General features: G+C 41.8%; 1 protein-coding gene across 1 annotated transcript; it reads right to left on the bottom strand.

Moving 5' to 3' along the window:
* Positions 1 to 439: 439 nt before the first annotated feature.
* On the bottom strand, positions 440 to 19,952 carry Acsm4 (acyl-CoA synthetase medium chain family member 4). The gene is made up of 13 exons (XM_027940867.2): positions 19,752 to 19,952; positions 17,322 to 17,532; positions 13,584 to 13,791; positions 10,408 to 10,551; positions 9,498 to 9,654; positions 6,947 to 7,026; positions 5,761 to 5,884; positions 4,612 to 4,692; positions 4,367 to 4,468; positions 3,816 to 3,943; positions 3,533 to 3,632; positions 1,518 to 1,637; positions 440 to 526 (listed from the first exon to the last, which is right to left on the bottom strand). The coding sequence occupies exons 1-13, from the start codon at positions 19,950 to 19,952 to the stop codon at positions 440 to 442; spliced, it is 1,743 nt and encodes a 580-aa protein (XP_027796668.2).
* Positions 19,953 to 19,955: the final 3 nt, after the last annotated feature.

Here is a 19,955-nt window from a genome sequence, read left to right as displayed (position 1 = left end):
ATTCACTTTTGAGTTATTTGGACTCCTCATTTTAACATCAACATTTTAGTTTGTCTTCAGATATTAATCTCATAAAGATGCTTTGCAGAAGAAATTCTGACTTGAACATTTTTTCTTAGAATTGTTCTTTATTTTTAATTAAGCATGACAAGATAAATGAAACATTGTGTGCTATGCTTTTCAGAGTAATCATTTTACCTCTGCTATTTTAAACACTACAAATCATTACTTTTGTTGGTTAGGTCATAACAATATTCTTCTCAAATATGTTTAGATATTTATTTGCTGCTTTATTTTTTGGCTAAGTGCAAAACAAAAATTCAGTTGAGTTTTCAACCAGGAAAAATCTTACACATTTTAAGAAAGTAATCAGAATTTATCAGGAAGTACTAAAAGAGAGCTTCAAGTTAGCCTTAAATCCTTCAGTTTTCTTATCAAGCTACCTTCGTCCCCATTCTTGGTCTCTTAAAACGTTGCGCTTGATTTTTCCAGTGATTGTCTTTGGGAGTTCTTGAACAAATTCCACCTAATTGACAGGCATATTATGAGACACTTAATTCCATTGGCTTATCCCAGCTGTCAGTGTAATAGGAGAGAAGGCTCATGAAACTCAGAGGCTGAATTTTAGCTCTAGAGATGGTCTTAACCTGAGCTCATTGCATTTTGTAGGCACTAGAAACTGGTCTGTTCAGATAGTAAGGACCACAGGGCAGCTGCCTCTTACTGGTGTTTAGTGTAAATTCACTGTGGGCTCTGCCAGAAGAAAGTAACTCCTTTTGCCCCTTTGTTTCCTCTCTAGACTTGACCATAAAATCCTGTCTGTTCCCCTCAAAGTAAGATTATGGGGAAAAAAAAAAAAGATGTATTTTAAAATGTCATCAACCCTCACTTCTGAAAATCAAAGGGTTTATTTAGTTTAATGGAGAAAGTGTTAAAATGGTTGATTAGTTATTGGGTTGAAATTAACTTCCTTTTGGCTCAAGTGGCAACTGAAATGGAATTGTTTCAGAGAGGAATTGTCCATATCAAGCAGTAGGCCTCCAGGGCAGGAAGGAATCTGCAGTTCTGTCTGTACTTAGGATTGTTTTTGAGTCCTCTCTTGAAGAAGGTTTCGGGGAAGATCCTTCTTTTGGATACTATCTTCCTGAGCCTTAAATGAGGTCACTTAATACTTTCAGGCATGCACTTTGAATTTATAGGCCTATTAGGCCAAGAGTACCAAGAAGAATCAGGTGCCATCCCTAAAAATAAGTCACTTTGGCAGATACTGCCTCTATTCTCCTCCCCATATGGAATAGAACTAAGAACTAATTAGTTATATAGATTCTTACTCTGTAATTCAGAGGTTTTTTTTTTTTTTTTAAACCTAGTTTATCACATATTTGTAGTGCCCTGATACGTAACATTTTAAAGCAAAATTTTCAGGCTAAACTGAAAAAGTACACTATAAAGTCAAAATCCAGTAAAATCTATAGACCTGCTTAGACCCTAGTTTGGTAACCCAAAGGTGTACTTGCCTTTCTTGGATATTTGTAAGGTGCAGTTGATTTTTTCACATGATCCTGAAGCTCCAGAGTTAATTTCTCAGGGTTGGAGGATTTGAAAGGTGCAGATAACACAACAAAAGCTTTCACCACCTGGCAGGCAAAACAAAAACAAAAACATTTACATCGCCATCTTTGTTTTTCAGACAAGTCAAGGGCTGAAGGTAGGCACTGTTAATAGCAACCCATGATAAGTTCAGTCACCTGAACAGAGCTTGTACACAATTATAAAGTTTGATAGCTATTTCCAGGTAAATGAGTTGTGAGTGAGGGGTGCAGCGATGCTTTTATGGCTGAGTTCTGTTTATATGTCACATATTTAACATTTCCCTTGACCGTGTTACTAAACAGGCATCATTAATTGACAGACGACCCCTTACGCCAACAAGCCTATAAAAGAAGCATGTTGTTGCAGGACAAATGGAGGGTCTAGAGAATATGGTTTGAAGGGGTGTTGGGGAGCCCTAATGGAGGAAGGATGATGTGTCAGTAATGTGCATTTGACCACAAATGCCTCTAAGGTGTTTCTTGCCTCCTCTGTTTTGCCTCTCTTTAGAGCAATTAGATCATTATTGGGTTAGCAAGCCTACTTCAAATGATTATTCATACATGGATTCTAATAGGTATATACTTTTGGTGTCCTGAAATCAAGAGGAGACTATTTTGGAGAATGTGATTAGATGATAGTGGAGGGGGTCCAGGCAGTAGGGGCACAGGATCCCATGTTCCTGCAGAGGGTCTCTGGCAGGAGAGAGGGAGGAACAGAAAGCTGTGGGAGGATGCTGATAGGCACACTATTGGGGGATTTTTTCCCCCACTTGCTGAGTCTGGAAACTTTCATGAGGAATGGAAATTCTCCTTTCATGTTATAAGGCTTCCTCCTAGAACTAAGGTTATTACTGTCATTGCCTTAATAACCTTTCATTAGACCCTAAATGGCCATGGGACTTATTTGATGAGTCTGGCCGCAATCTATCTGTATCTTTTCTGTAAGAAACTGTATTTTGAGCTCCCTGACAATTTTACAGACTGAAGTCTATTGCTTTTGTTTATGTACCATCTGTTCCCCGTTTTTAGTAACAGTGTTTGTAGTTTCCTATGGAGCATTACCCTAACTTCTCCCATGAGGGTTGGTACCAGCCCTCATGTCTGATGACAGGCATGTGACCCAGGCCTGGCCAGTGGCCTCTATCATTCTTTGGACCACATTGGCTAGAGATGTGATCTAAGATGGGCAAATGAGATCATGGAAGTTACTTGAAACAGTTGAAAAGAACTTTCTCCTTTCCTGGAAGGGTGGGGAGGATTGTTAAGCCACAGGAGCCTGGAGTCGGTTGTTATCAACCAAAGTGTTCAAATGGCGCCAACTTAAGCAACAACAGAGCCAGACATGGAGAGAGACTGTCACGCTAACTTCACTGAATGCTTGGCTATATCTGCTCCTGAATACTTGTTTGTGTGAGCCCCCCAAATTATTATTATTATTATTATTATTATTATTTATAACTGAAGTCAGTTTGAGTTGAATTTCTGTCCCTTGCCACCTAGAGAATCCTAATCCTCAACCAGGAGCAGTGGCACACACCTGTAATCCCAGCTTCTTGAGAGGCTGAGGCAGGAGGATCGAGAGTTCAAAGCCAGCCTCAGCAAAATGCGAGGTGCTAAGCACTCAGTGAGACCCTGTCTCTAAATAAAATACAAAAAGTAGGGCTGGGGATGTGACTCAGGGCCCGAGTGACCCTGAGTTCAATTTCTGATACCAAAAAAGAGAAAGAAAAAAAAGAGAGAGAAAATCCTAATCCTCTTTGGGACACAGCTCATTTGTAAAGTTGATTGCCTACTACACTATTTTTAAATTTTTTTTTTTTAATTTTTTTGGCCACATGTATGCCCTATAAGCGACCACTCTTGATTTAGTCTTCGCTGTGGTCAAATGCACAGAAGTTGAAATACAAAATTGCAGCTGCAATGAATGGCGTTGGCTCTACCTCTCCCCGGATTGGATCTGGACTGCTGACCACGGCCGACTCCACGACCGCAGGGTGCTCTATGAGTGCGCTCTCCACTTCGAAGGGCCCAATGCGGTACCTGCCGAGGAAAAGAAACCTTGGATGCTGTGCTCTCCCAGCGGATTGCCCTCCCCAAATTGCCCTTCCCTATTGAGAAGACATGCATTATATTAATATGTAAACTTGATTTTCTGTAGTTACATATTTCATGACCATGAAACTCAATGAATCGTTATTTCCTGCGAGTGGCAAAGGTACAAACCCAGAGGATATGATGACATCATCAGCTCTGCCCACAAACCAAAAGTACCCATCGCCGTCCTTCACGCCTCTGTCTCCGGTGACATAAAAATTTCCTCTTAGGGTGGCAGCAGTTTTCTCTGGGTTGTTCTAGGAATCAAAAGTGTCATTTGGGAATTAGTTTGCACAAAACAGACAGGGACATGGCACCCATTAAATGACTGGCACAGTACACATTCTACTTCTAAAGAAATGATTTTTTTTTCTAAAAAAAATAGTTTCCAGCATAAAATACAAAAGTTCCAAAAAAATGTAATAAAAGGAAAGTCTCTCTTTTTCCTTCTGGTGCCTCCCTCTGTCCCTACTCCTGCCCCCAACCTGTCCTTTCTGAGGACAGCCACTGCACCTGATTTCTTACACCTGGAATTTAACCTTGACACTTAGGAGATGGATGAGGTTCTCTCCAGTTTACAGTTGATAAATTACACGGGGATTTGTCACTCGCCCACGTTTAATATAGCAAGACATATTGGGTGGAAATTTGCACATGTCTGCATTTCTCCATTTTCATACCACATATTCAGAGAAGAAGCAGAAGGGCCGTGTGGACTTCAGTCTGAGAGCAATTTCCCCCTCTTTGCCAGGTGGTAGGACATTGCCATTTTCGTCTATAATCTGAGAACGCAACAAACAGTTCAGGTTCTGACATTTTTTCTTTTCACAAAATGACAATGGGTTGTGAACAGCTGTGTAAGGAGGGGCAGGGAGCTGCCAAAACAGCTCTCTTCCTCAGGGAGCCCCATAACTTCTCAACCCACCTGGACATCGTAGGGCAAGACGCCTCTCCCCATGGAGCCTGGTTTGATTTCTTGTCCTTTCATGTTGGCACAAATTATTCCCTATTGAGAAGACATGCATTATATTAATATGTAAACTTGATTTTCTGTAGTTACATATTTCATGACCATGAAACTCAAGATTCCATATTGACTCATTTCCCCCAGTAGGCAAGCTCATCTTCTCATCTTCTAATATATTACTCTAGAACAGATTCCAACTTGAGTGGGCCTGGGAATCACCTGGAATGTTATTACAACATAGTTTGCTCATCCCAGAGTTTCTGATCCCACACGTTTGCGGTAGGGTCTGAAAATCTGCCTTTCTAACAAATTCCCAGACGACGCCAGTGAGTCTGGTTTGAGGACCATACTTTGAAAACCACTTCAAAAGACTCCATGATGTGACTCTTGGAGAAAATTCCCCACAGACAACAATGGAAAGATGGGCAGCTCATTCTGAGCCTCACCGACCCCTGCAGCCCCTGAGTTTCTCCTGGGTGGAGAGGAAGCAGGAATACTATAGAACAATAGCAATTCCCCTAAGTCCAAACCAAATTAGGAAATTCACGAGTTTTGATAACTCCTGGAAACGTAAGTTATTTTGGGAAATGACATAAAAATTCAGAGCAGGATCGGGGCACCTCAGGTATTCAGTTGACAGACCTGGGACTGAAAAATCCCAGTGTCCACATCTGCAGGTTCTGTATCCTTGGATTCCACCATCCAAGTGTTGGAAATATTTGTTTTTTAATTGCATCTGTAGTGAATATGGGCACTTCCTCCTTTTTATTTCCTAAACAGTACAGCACAACAGGTATTTAAGTAGCATTTATATTTTGTATTACATATTAAAATTTAAATCATATTAAATTTAAATCATCTTTAAATTTTAATATTACATATTAAAATTTAAATCATCTTTAAATTTTAATATTACATATTAAAATTTAAAGATGATTTGAAGTGTCCAGGAGGATATGTGTAGGTTAGATGCAAATGTTGCACCATTTTATATAAAGGGACCTAAGCATCCCAGGATTTCCGTATTATCCTCTGGGGTCCTGGAAACACTCCCCATCGGTACCGGGGCACCACTGTATTGAACTTAAACTCTGCCCTTAAATATACCACTTCTGTCTGTCCGTAGCCCTCGTACAGCTGCAGCCCAGTTTGCGCCTTCCACTGTTCCAACACCTCCGGGTTGAGCGGTTCCCCTCCCGTCACACAGTGCCGAAGCTTCTTGAATTTGTACCTAAAGAGAAAGAGCTGGAGGTAGTCTTGGGGGAGAGAGAGAGGGGTGATTTTCACAGTGAGATAAGGAAGACATTCAAGCAACAACCTGGAGAGCTAGGGAGGCAGGCAAGTCTTGGAAAAGATCCCTCCACACACGTTTGTTGAATGACTGCCATGTCGCCAGACCATTAGTGATGAAAAGAGTTTCCTGAAGGAGTTTACACTGTGGCCAGGGGGGCGGGGGGAACTTGGCTATTAAGGAAAAGCCTAGAAGAAAATGCTAAAAATAAGTAATTGTGAGACAATGTAACAACTAACAGCAATTAGGGCTTTAGGAGCCCTCTTAGACTCTGTTTTACAGATGAGGAAACAGACTAGAAAGGTTAAAGAATTTGCCCAAGCCCAGGGGCCTTGGGAGGCTGAGTTGGGAGGATCGTGAGTTCAAAGCCAGCCTCAGCAATAGCAAGGTGCTAAGCAACTCAGTGAGACCCTGTCTCTAAATGAAAACACAAATAAGGCCAGGGATATGGCTCAGTGGGCAAATGCCCCTAAGTTCAATCCCGGTATCCGCCACCCCTCCAAAAAAAAAAAAAGAATTTGCCCAAGAACTCTGGAATAATAAGGGCTTAGGTGGATGCTCTGTAGGGCACATGTAGCACACATCTCTCCAAGCATGTCACTTACAGTGAATTCTCACCACAGCCCTGGGTGTGGGGGAGTGGGGTGGGATGATGCTTGATCTCTCTTTTGGATGGAGTTGATGGAGGCTTGGCAAGGTCATGATGAGTGTCTGAGGTCACACCATGATAGCAGAGTGTGTTTGACTTTGGAGTTGAGCTTCTAACCACTGGCCTTACTAGACTCAGCTGAGGAACCCTGGACCAGCCTGTCTCTCACACAGGGTGGTCCCAAATGTTCAGGAGGGTGTGGGTAGGGCACAAATTGTGTGTATTTAAAAGAACCATTGAACAGCCTTTGAATTGTCCTTGAAATGTGAACACAAGAGTGTTGAGAAGGGAAGGCCAGGGATGCTGGGTGAGCGCCTTCACTGTGGTTCACACGGAGACTCCTGCCCACGTACCTCTTGAGGTCTTTCTGCACAAGCATCCGGTACACGGTGGGGGCACTGCACATGGTCGTAATGGGGTAACTGACAAGCGTCTGGATAATGGAGAGAGACAGAGATGTTAGAAACCGTCCACGAAAGGCCATGACTAGAAGGGAGGCCTGCAGCCTGTGGTCTCTTCCACCAGCATGAACCCATTTCTCGGCTGCTTCTAGGAATAAGAAACCAAGTATGTATTTGTTGTCACTAGTGACCATGTATCTGTTGGGCATTTCTGATCACTGTTAAGAATGTGTATCTGGGAGGGCTGGGGTTGTGGCTCAGTGGTAGAATGCGTTGCCTAGCATGTGTGAGGCCCGGGGTTTGATCCTAGGCACCTCATAAAAATAAATAAAAAAAGGTATTGTGCCCACCTACAACCATATATAAATATATATATTAAAGAATCGAAAGAAATAAAAAGAGTGTGTGTGTGTGTTTCAGAGACAGACAAGACACACACCATCCCAACTGACAAGCAAATTGTTGAATTTGAAAACAACCCAAAGTAAGAACTGGTCTGTTCCACCCAAGGGCTGTGTGTGTTACCTTTCATGGTGGAAACTTATAACGTTCTTGCTTTGTGGTACCGACTGACCCACTGGTACCTCCCCAGCACCTTTCCCACAGAGAATATTAGTCCTTTTGAGTGGATTGAGTCAAGGCAGAAATGGGCATTTTTCAAGGCCTTTTGTTAATGGTTTAATGGTTTAAAATCTGATGGGCACATTTTGTCTCCAGTTCCTTAAATGACCTAGGCATCTAAAATCTAAAGGAATATTAATGTTTCCAAGATCCTCTGTCTGGAGGAACAAGTTTCACTGTGTCAATGTGTTGACAATTGTATTAAGCTTAAGAATCTGGGAGAAGCCTCTCTAGATGTATATACAGGCTATCTGGATTGTCATAGATCAACAATAACCTGTGAGCTGAAAATGAGCATTTCTACCATATGTTCCCTAGATTTAATTTTTTTTCCCTGTAGTGCTGGGCATTTGAACCCAGGGCCTTATGCATGCGAGGCAAGCACTCTACCAACTGAGCTACATCCCCAGCCCCACTAGATTTAATTTTTAATAAGCGTAATGTATACATCTAAGAAAAGCATAAATCTATAGAGGTTTTTATAGCACTTACATTATCTTTGTAAAATAAAAATGCTCTTATTTTACAAAATAAGTTAGAGACTACAAAGTGAACTGATCTTCAGGGCCTTCTGTAAACCTGATAAAGAAATCTCAGCCCTTCTTTACTTTGTATTTCTCTCACAGCCCTGGAGACATTGTGTCAGAGCAGTTTGCAGATAAAAAAGGTGTACTGTGTATTTAATATGTACTTTGTCAAACTTAATTGATTTTTCATGGATGAAATATAATTGGTCTGAATCACAGTCTTCTAAAGGCTAAGCTATCAGATATCTGAATCTAGTCATGTCTGGCTGAGCTGGAAATGCATGCCTGGTTTCCAGAAGAGTCAGCCAATTAAAATGAGAAGCATTCAACAAATAAAAAAGAGAGAGAGAGAGAAGCATTTAATTGTGGGTGGGGTGGAGAATGGAAGGAGCTGCTTTAGGAGAAAGATGGTCCCACCTGCAATCTCCTCCACACAGGAGTTCGGCTTTATCAGTTATTGTCTTATGTTTCTTTAAACCAGAAACAAAAATCTTTGTTTCATCTTGAGATTTCTAATCTGTTATTTGAAACCAGGCTCCTAATGAAGCCAGATTTAAAGTTAGTTAATCAGTGTAGTTAGGTAAATCCGGGTCTAATATCAAGTGAAATCTAAAATGGAGGCCATGAGAATGAATTCCCGGAAAAGTTGAGCAACTCTTGAAATGTTAATGAAGTCCAGGAAATAGCCCCCAACAGATTTGAAGATAGCCCATCCCAAAGAAATGTTAATGAAGTCCTTCCTCCCCAGATTACTTCTTTGGCCCACCTGTGTCCCACCCCTTGGGCCTTCCAACCTACATTCCATCACTGAAAGAACTATAAAAAGAGGAAACAAGCGCACTTCTACGGATTCCACCTCTTGGGTCCCCTTCTTCCTCCGGGACAAGTCTTTTCTGCTGTCCTTTAATAAACTTCTAAATTCTACTCTGACCTTGCCTCAGCGTGCTTCTCTGGCATTGTTCTTCAACATTGGGGAAGCAAGGACTCGTCACCGGTCAACAGCGGTAACACTAAGCAGTCACAGATTTCGTGACACTAGAAATCCTTAGCGATTTGAGCTTAAGTCTGGGTCTCCCCCTTGAGAGTGGTGGGGTGATCCCCTCCACTCTGTCAAATGCATTCAAAAGCCTAGTCCCAGGAGGGTGTGCCTCTGAGAAAGGAATGACTTTCAGAAGCCCTATATTCTGAGGAATCATATTTTTATTTGTATGTGGTGCTGAGGATCGAACCCGGGCCGCACGCATTCCAGGCGAGCACGCTACCGCTTGAGCCACATCCCCAGCCCATGGAATCATATTTTTAATAGAAGATGGGATGTTGCTCTAAAGAGACATGTAAGAGAGGCCCCGACTTACATCCAGGAAGGCGTCAGTGTCAAACGAGGCCATCCGATGCACAAAGACGCAGGCGCCCCAAAGCCAGGAAGAAAACACACTACCAATGGCGGCCTTGATCCAGCCTGTGTCTGACATGTTCCATATGACATCGGAGGACTTCAAGTCCAGCCAGTATCTGAACAATATGGAGAGGCAACAAAACAGACCCCAAATAAATCAGTACAAACAAAAACAAAAACAGGAAAGCAAATAAACGAGTGTCTCTGAGGAGTGGCCATGCCCTAGAACCTCATGGGCTAGACAGAAGGGGTCAAGGGAAGCCCCAACTCAAGGCGAGGGGTTCCACTTCCTACTCTTCTTAGTGGGCTTTTTCAGGAATCCTAGGTAGTCCATGCCTGGAGTGGGAATCTGGCTTTGGCAGGATTTTCTGAGCTCACCCATTGATGCAACAAATTATTAAGCAAATATCATGTGCTTGGCACTCTTCCAGCACAGTGAGCCAGAGAGACTGAATCTCTAAGAAGGGGAATAAGCAAACAATAAAGTAATTAAGTATGTAATAAATATACCATGATTTAAACTGGTGATAAGTGCTGTGACATAAATAAAGCAGGGTCTTAGAGGGTCTTTTTTTTTTTTTAAGGAAGGCCTTTCTGGGTAGGCGAATTACCTGGCAATGAGGAGAGGGAGCCCAATGTGTCATTATGGGAATTGAATCAAAGTCACTTCCTTCTTAAGTTCTTGCTTGATCTGTGGGTCAGATGGCACCATTTACTGAACTAGGTGGGACAGGGCACTGGAAGTCATTCTATGGGAGGTATCTTACAGCCATTCGAGGAGTGTTCATCAGACAGTGGATGCACCTTATGGCAGCTCTGGGAAAGAGTTCATCAAAAGCAAAGTTTTTGCTTTGAGTTTTTCCTCCTACCTTCCACAGAGGGCGTACCCAATGCCAATGCTACTGTGAGAGTGCTGAGCCATCTTCGGAGAGCCCGTGGTACCGCTGGTGAAATAAATGGCCATTGGTTCTTGACTTCCTGTCTCCACACAGCTGTGCTCTTCAGAGGCAGATCTGAAAAACATGGTGGCTGGAGATGGTAGAGCCATTTAACTAGGATGTTCCTTTTGCTCTGAAACAATAGCTTCCCAGAGAGGAATCCCTTAAATCTCAGAGGGACTTTGAAGATCAGTGCTAAAATCTAGCCATTCAAATCTTTTTCTTTAGCTCACCTCCTTATGAGTCAAATAGAGAGCCAAGATAGCTTTCAGTATTCATAACCAAAGGGTATGCATTTTATTTATTTAAACATTTTTTTCATAAGCGCTTTGCTTAATATGTGGAAGCCAGACCAAAATAAGGAGAAAAGGGGGTGGGGAAAATCGTATGGAAATAGAAGAGAGATCGGTGGAGCGGAGGAAGGGGATTGAGGGGAGGGAGGAGGGACAGGAAGAGGGAGAACAGCGGAATAAAATTGACCAAATTATGCTATGTGCATATACGGATATACCCCCATGATGATAAAACTCTGATTTTGCTCTGGTACCAGGCAGTCAGCTGCTTCAGGGGAGATCCTCTCTGTACGGCTCCTCAGGATAAGTCTTGATGAACTTAAGCCAATGATAGTTTAGGAGCAGACACAATCTGCAGCTGCCAAAAGGGTGTGTAGTCCATTTTTTGTACACTTTAGCTATTTTTTCCCCCTCATATCTTTGTTTATGCTCTTCCTGTGCCTAGAACATCAACTTTATTACCTCAAGATTAGAGTTCAGGACCCTTTGCACTAGGACAGGAAAAGAGAAGCATCAGTCTGGTCATAATCTTGACTTTTCCCCCATCCCATCTAGAATATTCTAGAAAGCGTTCATGGACTTCTATCCTAGGAAGGCAGAAGGAAGGTGAGAGGTCTTCAAATGAACTCCTTCAACAGAAGATTGATTGGTGCTCATGGATGTAAAATTGCCCTTGCTATTTCTCTGTGTGATTTATCTGACTTGGCCATGAGATAACTATCCCGACCTCAGTTTGTAGAGGAACGATCCATGGTCTTTTTGAAGTTATGACACTCCAAAGTTTTTTGAAGTGGGGATTCCCTCCATCTCGAAAACTGCCCTCCAAATGTACAGAATTACAATTTGAAATTCATGTAATTCATTTTTCTTCTTTTGTGAATTTTATGCCATTTTAAAGCTTTCTTGGAGACTCAAGAGTTGTTTAGGATGGGGGGACTGTCTCTGAAGTGGAGTGGGGTTGCTGCCCACAGAGTGTGCAAGATAACTGGGATGGAAAAGAAACAGGAGAACTTCAAAGTGTGGATTTAAAAAAAAAAAAAAACTTATTCTTTAAGATTTTTTTAAATTTTGGTATTTGAATAATGCACAAAAATATATGTGTATAATTTTAAAATAAATACGTTTGGGGTAGTGTGTTAAAAAGCATTTTATCAATGGAAATACATAGACAAATAACCTGGATGTCCCTAACCTTAGGAATCAATACATGTGGAATTTGAAAATGATAGTGCGATTATAATTACAGCTGTGTTTATGGAGTGATCGTTTTGTGCAAGGGCATTGTGCTAACATATCTCCTGCTTTATTGCATCTGATCATCAATATAAATAAAGGAAATTTATCTTCCTTTAATAAAACCACGGCTCAATACTATTGTTATCCACATTTTATGGGTAAGGTACAGACTTTCAGAAAGATTATTGGGCTTATCTAAGTTTATACAGCTTATAACAAACAGGACACCGATGTGAGCCCTGGGGAGAGAATTCTGCAATCGGCCAACAGGATTTGGTTTTCATAGAGTAAAATTACTTCCAACTAAGGCAACTGCTCTGGTATCCAACAACGTTTACATGTCTTCTCTTTCTGTGTACTTCTTTGGGAAAGGCTTTTGAAAACCTTTATTTATTACATGTCATCCAAGTGAATCAGTAATTTAGATTAAGGGAATGTTGATATGTCCCTGAATTAAACTTTGTTGATTTTCAAATAAAAAAAGAACAAAAACATAACATAACTTATTGAACACCTCTTTGAAGGATAATACTATTAATTAGCCTTTTACCTACATCTTTTACAGCTCAGAAAGGACTTTCTCATATATTAGCTTTTTTTTTTTATCCTCAAGACAACACTTAAGATATATGCAGTAGAATCCTCCATATTTACACAAGAAGAAAACTGAAGTTAAGTGATCTGTTTTGTTCATTCATTCATTCACAAAATATTTCTTAAGTACCTGCTATGTGTTGTTAGGTAGTGGAGATAAAGTGATCAACCAAACAGACAAAGGAAGCCTCTGCTTTCTTAGAGTTTTAGAGCTTGTTAGTTAGGGCAGGTGTTGATGAACCTTTCCTATAAAGGACCAGATAGCAGATATCTTAAGCTTTGTGGACCAGAGAGTCTCTGTTGCTTCTACTCAATGTTGCAGTTGTAATACAAAAGCAGCCATAAACAATATGTGAACAAATGGGCATGGCTGCCTTCCAATAAAACTTTATTTACAAAAACAAGGGGTGGGCCAGATTTGGCCTGTGTGTTCTCATATGCCGATTCCCACTCCAAAAGAGAAAAATAGGGGAAACAAATGAATGGACCTTGGAACTCAGGTAGTAACAAATGCTATGAAGAAAATAAGAGAGTGATGTGATGGAGTGGCCTGTAGCTTTGCTAGTTTGGTAAGGGAAAGCCTCACTTAGGATAAAACATTTGAGCTGAAATCAGACAGCAAGAAGCCAATGGTGAAAAGAACTAGGGAAGAGCATCCCAGGAAGAAGGAAGAGTAGGTATAAAGGCCCTGAGGAAGGACATGTTTGAGGGATAAAAGGAAGTGAGATAACGGATGTGGTCCAGAGGTTAAGCAAGGGCCAAGCTATGTAGGATACTCATTGTTGGCCACAGAAAGAAGACCGAATATGGAGGCCAGAAGGCTATATTGCTTCCTACTGCCCGTAAATCCTTTAATATGTAATTCTTTTCTAGAAGGAACCTGGGTCAACTCAGTGTTGCTGAGTCCTTGGAGACAGATTCCAAGATGTAGCTGTGATTTGTGCTCTTACTGGTGCTACAGATAGATCAGGAAAAAATACTCACTGGAATAACTGGTGGAAGCTGAGCCACCCTTCCCGGCTGTGTGGAGACACCAGGAGTTTGGTCTTCAGGTGAGGACACTCTGACATGATGGATTCTACTGCAGGGGCCACCTCCTCACTGACCACAATGCCCTTGGCCTCGGATACTTGCAGCCGGTAGAGGATGTCTCTTGCTGTCAGCTGGGTAGTTCCTGGCATGAAGACAAGCCCTGGGAAGGATAGAAGGTCCCAAGCTCAAAAGAACTGTTGTCCACTACGTAGGCCCTCCATGGACCTTAGGCATTGTGCCTGAGCATGGAGGAGTCTCACAATCCAGCCTTCAGTTCCTCCTGCCTTGGTCCCAGGGCCCTCCCACAGGACCCTGGTCACTGGAAGTTCATTATGGCTCTGGAGACCGACAGACTCCAGGTCTAATCTCTGTCTTGTCATTTGCTAGTTTTGTGGCCTTGATCTCTCGGCCTTCCTTTATTTATCTGTGAAATGGGGATAATGGTAGCACCTGGCATATGGGAGATATTGTAATGGTGGGTGCTGATGTGACATTTTAGTGGAATTGTGGACTCATCACAGTGACACCCTAAGTAGCACTGGCTGTCTTACTTCAGGTTTTCATGAACGTCATCATATTCAATCCTCTGAACCAAGAGTCTCCAAAGTGAGACTGTGAGATTTTCAAGATAATCCCATAGGAAGGAGAAAAGAAAATAACAGAACTTAAAAAAATTGAGATACTATAATACGTTTTGTGATTTTATGTCCTTTTTTTTAACCTTTATTTTATTTATCTATGTGGTGCTGAGGATTGAACCCAGTGCCCCACGCATGCTAGGCAAGCACTCTACCACAGAGCCACAACCCCAGCCCCAATTTCTTTCTCTCTCTCTCTCTCTCTCTTTCTCTCTCTCTCTCTCTCTTTGGTACTGGGGATTGAAACCAGGGGCACTTAACCACCGAGTCACATCCGCAGCCCTTTTTTGTATTTTATTTAGATACAGAGTCTCACTGAGTTGCTAAGTGCCTTGCTAAGTTGCTGAGGCTGGCTTTGAACCCTCGATCCTCCTGCCTCAGCCTCCTGAGTTGCTGGGATTATGGGTGTGTGCCACTGCACCTGACTCCTATTTCCTGTTTGTATATATATTTTATAACATGCATACTCTATTAGTGCAGTAGAACAGTATTAAAAAAAGTCTATAACCAAATGGCAAGAGGCATGTCCTAAATATTTTTATTGATAGATTATACAACCCCAGATACCTGGAGACTACCATTCTAAGCAATCCTGGGAGGTTCATGCAGTCGTTACCATTTGATGGAGATGAAATCTGATCACAGCTGGTGAGTGGCAGAGACAACCCTCAGGTCTCTGGGTCCCCGTGGTTTAGCAACACTGAAATTTACCTAGACTACTATGGCACCGTTTCATTTATACCATTTCCTCACTTTATCCTAAACACTGATTGGACATGGGCCTCAAAGTACCAGTTCCTGATGAGAAGAACATATGTGGCAGAATTGGATGTAAGAAAGAGAGAAGGTAGTTGCATTTTCTAAAGTGAGTCTGTGGGAAAAAAGTGGTATTATGTAAAGCATCATGGATACCCTCTATCTTCTATGGAACACTTATAATGTGCCTAGGATCTCACTTAAAATTAACCCCAGTGTGACAAGTCACTCAAGGGTTGTGGAGTCAGTGTCAGAGCCAGGGTGCAAAGATACATTATCCAGACTTCCAAGGTGTAGGCTGTATACCAGACTGCTTATTTCTTGATGAATTTCCCGAAGTTAGCTAAACAGGGAGATGTGAATTCCCAGGGAGAAGACCATATTTTATTGAATATATTTTTAAAACTCTTAAACGTCATCCTCTTATGAGAAAATGAATAACTATGTCAATATAAGGAAGTTGATTAAAGAAACACCCTAGAGGATCTCAGAACATTCACCCAACTTAAAAATATACCATTCTACAAACCACTTGTTCTTAATGAATCTTAATGAATCTCAAATAACTGGTCCCCTGGATTTGTGATGTGAATGTGTCCAAAGGATAAACTTCTATTTCAGAGGGACTGGAGTAATTTCAGATAGTAAATATTCAACAGATAACAAATATCTTGAGCTGTACTGCATGCAACTTTTCAGCAAAACCAAACTGTTCTGCCACGTGTTACAATATAATCAATCTCAGTATTCACAGAGAATATTTGTTAATTCTGAATTAGAAAACAGACCCCTCAGCTGCTTGATTTACATTGAATTAACTGAATGCTTTTGAGCATTGTTTGTGTTTGGTTTCCGTCGGCATTTCGTAATTTGTAGTTGTTCCAAATAATATTAAGTACTTATTTTTTTTAGGACAAGTATACAACCTTTAATCTTCTCCCAACCTATGATTAGTTTCACATTAGCAAGTCATTTTTCAATAGTGAATATAAAAAGAATTTGATATATTGCTGCTTTAATTCATAATCATATTGGCAGAACATTTTTCAATATTATTATAAAATTCTTATTATCATATTAGCATCATTACTAACTTCTCCTTATTATAAATTATCCTTCAAATGCTAGCCCATGAAGTGGAGGTGCCAGAGTTTCAATCAGCAGTAAACACATCTCACCTTCCATCTTGGCTAAGTTATAATTTATGTAATCATTTCAATTTGTTTTTACTATTGTTAATGCTATTGCAACAAAGCATCTTTGTCTTCTCTATGGTAGTATCCTTCCGTATGCTTATTGATTTATTATTTCTGAATTTTTTAATTGGTGCATTATAGTGGTGCATATGGATGGAATTTGTGCTTTCGGATTCATACATGCACACCACATAGCAATATGATTTGGTCAATATTACTCCCAGCACTTTCCACCTCCTCTAGCTTATTTTAATTTGTTTATAAAGATTTATGTTGTGTTTCAGAGCAGAGATCGGCAAAATTTGGGAGGGGGGGCAATAAAAGGCCAGCTAGTGAATATGTTAGGTGTTGTGGGGCCCCATGATCAATCTTGGTCTTAATTAGCACCTCTCATGCTGTAGAACGAATGGAGCCATAGATAATACATAAATGAATGAGCACGGCTGGATCCCATTACAGCTTGATTTACAAAAACTGGTGGCCAACTGCAGGCTCTGGTTTTCTGATCCCTGCCCTAAAGGAGAAATTTTCATTTGGGGTACATTATGTTATCACTTTGGGAGAAAAAAAAATGTATAACTGAATATATTAATCTTTTTGTCAGAAAAAGGTAGAGGTTTTCCAATATATGTTTTCTACAATACATATATTTATAAGTCCTAACATTATAAAATGCTTTTTATTTATTTTTTATTTTTATTTTTTGTATTTTCACATCAGAGAGAATCCAAATATATTCAGAGATGAAAATTATAGATCATCAGGCTGAACATGTCATAATCCAGAACTGCAAAGAAGCATTGGTACCCACATTGGCTCTTATGGAGCTTTGCATTTAAATCCTAACGGCTTGACTTTCTAGCTCTGTGCCTCTGGGCAAACTCCTTAACCTCTCTGAGAATCTCCTACAAAAAGGTTATCACTGGAATACTGACTTCTTCAGGTAGTTGGTATTGCATTATGTTTGCTCTTAATTTCAACTCTTCTCTTCCTGTCCTCGGTAAGCACAGATTAGCCAATGCTAACATTTTAGAAAAGGCTCAGGTTTTAATCTCTGTGTGTCTCTGCATGATGGAAAGATGTGACATGTTGACACTCACCTGTTCGCATGCAAGCCACATTGATGAGCCACCATTCGGGGATCCGGGGCAGGATCACGGCCACTCGGTCTCCTCTCTGCAGGCCACAGGGCTTGGTGAGCACATTGGCTGCCTTTCGGGACAAGGAGCCCAGTTCTCTAAAGCTCCATTTCACCTCGTCCCCTTGGCCATTCACCCACCACAGGGCTGGATTGGCTGGTCTCTCCCCTGTCTGGCCAGAGACATAGGAAAGAGAAGAGAAAGTGCTGTGGTTTGGAAGTGGTATCTGTTAGATAAAGGCTTGGTCCCCAGCTGGTGGTGCTGCTGGAAAATAGTGGAAACTCTGGTAGGCGGGGCCTAATGGGAGGCAGTTGAATCATTGGAGGTGTGCCCTTAGAGAGGATATTGGCACCCTGGCTCCTTCCTCTCTCTCACCCCTTTGCTTCCCAGCTGCCCTGAGGTGAACAGGCCTCCTCCACCATATGCTCCTGCCACGATGTACCGTGGTGACACAGCCCCAAAGCCACAGGGTCAAGTTGTCATTGACTGAAATTGTGAGCCAAAATAAACCTTTCCTCCTTTTAAGTTGTTCATCTCAGACATTTTGTCATAGCCACAGAAAGCTGACTAACAAGGCTTATAGGACTGGTTACCAGACATATGGGACATCTGCTGTTACTCCTCCTCAACACCCATTCCCTTGCATTTTAGTAACAGCAGGTCAGTTTATCTCTGGGGGGACTGCTCCTTTCCTACAGAACACAGCCTTGGTGAGACAACCCATCAGGGCACTTGCCCTTCTCTGAACAGGGGGTGGGAATGTGACCAAAGTTGTGCCAATCAGACCTTTCCTCCATGTGAATATTTTAGTTTTTGGAGAGGAACCCAAAGAGAAAATGGTTGGAACCCAGAACCTGGCTCTGGGTTCTTGGTACTTCTGTGTTCCCAGGGAGCTGTCCTGGGAACATGGCCATGGACATGGCCCATGTTTGGGGCTGTTGACCTTGGATAAGTAGCTTAACTTCTATGGTTAAGTTCGTTATCTGAACCTCTCCTCCCCCAGGGTGGTTATGGGGATTTGATGAAATAATATAGGTCAGTATTTCCCAATCTGATTCATTTGAGTATGGTTTCTTCCCACCAGATGTGCCTACACCTGCACTATTGTTCTTTATATTTGTCTTTACACTGATTCATTTGTATACATTTATTCAAGAAGAAAAATTCACCCAGTGGTTTGGGAGGCTGAGGCAGGAGGATCAAAAGTTCAAAGCCAGCTTTAGCAAAAGCCAGGTGCTAAGCAACTCAGTGAGGTCCTGTCTCCAAATAAAATACAAAATAGGGCTGGGGATGTGGCTCAGTGGTCAAGTGCCCCTGGGTTCAATTTTGAAGAAGAAGAAGAAGAGGAGGAGGAGGAGGAGGAGGAGGAGGAGGAGGAGGAGGAGGAGGAGGAAGAAGAAGAATGCATTTAATCAGTACCACTTGCTAAAAATAGGTCACAGAACTGGGCATGGTGGCACATACCTATAATCCCAGGAACTCTGGAGGCTGAAGCAGGAGGATCACAAATTAGAGACAACTTGAAAATTTAGTGAGACCCTTTCTCAAAATAGAAAATAAAAAAGGGCTGGGGATGTAGCTCAGTGATAAAGTGCCCTGGGTTTAATCCTCAGTACCACAAAAAAAAAAAAATTGTAAAAAAAAATAGATTTCAGGAATATCTATAGTGAAACCCAAAATATGCCCTTAAATTTTAACCTAAAGATAGTCAAATGCTACCTGCTCTCTCTGCTTAAAAGAGAATCTAGCAAGAATTAAGTGTTAAAGGACACAATGACCAAGATCTCAAGGAAGACTTTCCCACTTTAATTAACTAACAAGAAGGACTAATTTAACATTATTGAATGCCTTGTGGATCTGGTACCTGGCATCATCTTCTGGACCACGGGGCAGAGCATTTGGCTCAGCGCTGATACACGAAGTGTTTCATGGGGTGCCTGGCCTGGGGTGGGGTCAGAAAGCAGGGCCCTTGTCCCCAGACTGCAGTGCAAGCCCTCTGTGAGGCATGTGTGATTTATTCGTCTCCACCTCGGATCCTCCCCTAATTATCCCAATAATAATTATATCCATGAAACCAAAGCTCAAGTTACTACATTTTCGCTTAAGCCTGTGACTATTCTGAACCCAAGGACCTGTTTACATGAGACTTGGATTAAAAAAGAGGGAAAGAAGCATAAATAACTGAGTAACCGTGATATATGTGAGTGGGAGGAGGGAAGGGACCAGGCAGGCTCCAGAGAAATCCTGATGAAGGTGAGGGCCTGAGATCTCGGGGGACAGGGGACGGCCAACGGAAGACGCAGGAAACCAGAGCAGGTTAAAGGACAGAACTGAAATCAAAGAGAGGACCCCAGGGCAAGGAAATGGAAGACAGAAGTCATCATCTCACACCTTCTCCTTTAGAGACCACTGGTCCAGCACATCCCCAGCAAAGTTAAAGTTCTTAGGCACCGACTTGTCACAGAGATTTATGGCTTCAAAGTCAGCAGTAGTCAGAGGCGCCCGAATCTGGTGATCGCCATGAAAGTGGCGGCCAGAGAGCTTGGCCAGCCAGGTGAGTCGAAACGTCCGGCAGTGGAGAAGAATCTTCATGGT

This window comes from Marmota flaviventris, chromosome 19, assembly GCF_047511675.1.
Source record: "Marmota flaviventris isolate mMarFla1 chromosome 19, mMarFla1.hap1, whole genome shotgun sequence".
NCBI classification, from domain to species: Eukaryota; Metazoa; Chordata; class Mammalia; order Rodentia; family Sciuridae; genus Marmota; species Marmota flaviventris.
This window is presented reverse-complemented; position numbering and strand designations above follow the sequence as displayed.

What these genes read in the sequence shown, in the direction of transcription:
- Acsm4 (XM_027940867.2), bottom strand. Translation starts at nt 19,952, where the DNA reads ATGAAGATTCTTCTCCACTGCCGGACGTTTCGACTCACCTGGCTGGCC. An exon ending in GATGTCATCATATCCTCTGG is followed by an intron (nt 3,633 to 3,815) that starts GTTTGTACCTTT and finishes TTTCCTCGGCAG; the next exon opens with GTACCGCATTGGGCCCTTCG. An exon ending in CTTACAAATATCCAAGAAAG is followed by an intron (nt 527 to 1,517) that starts GCAAGTACACCT and finishes CCTGTCAATTAG; the next exon opens with GTGGAATTTGTTCAAGAACT.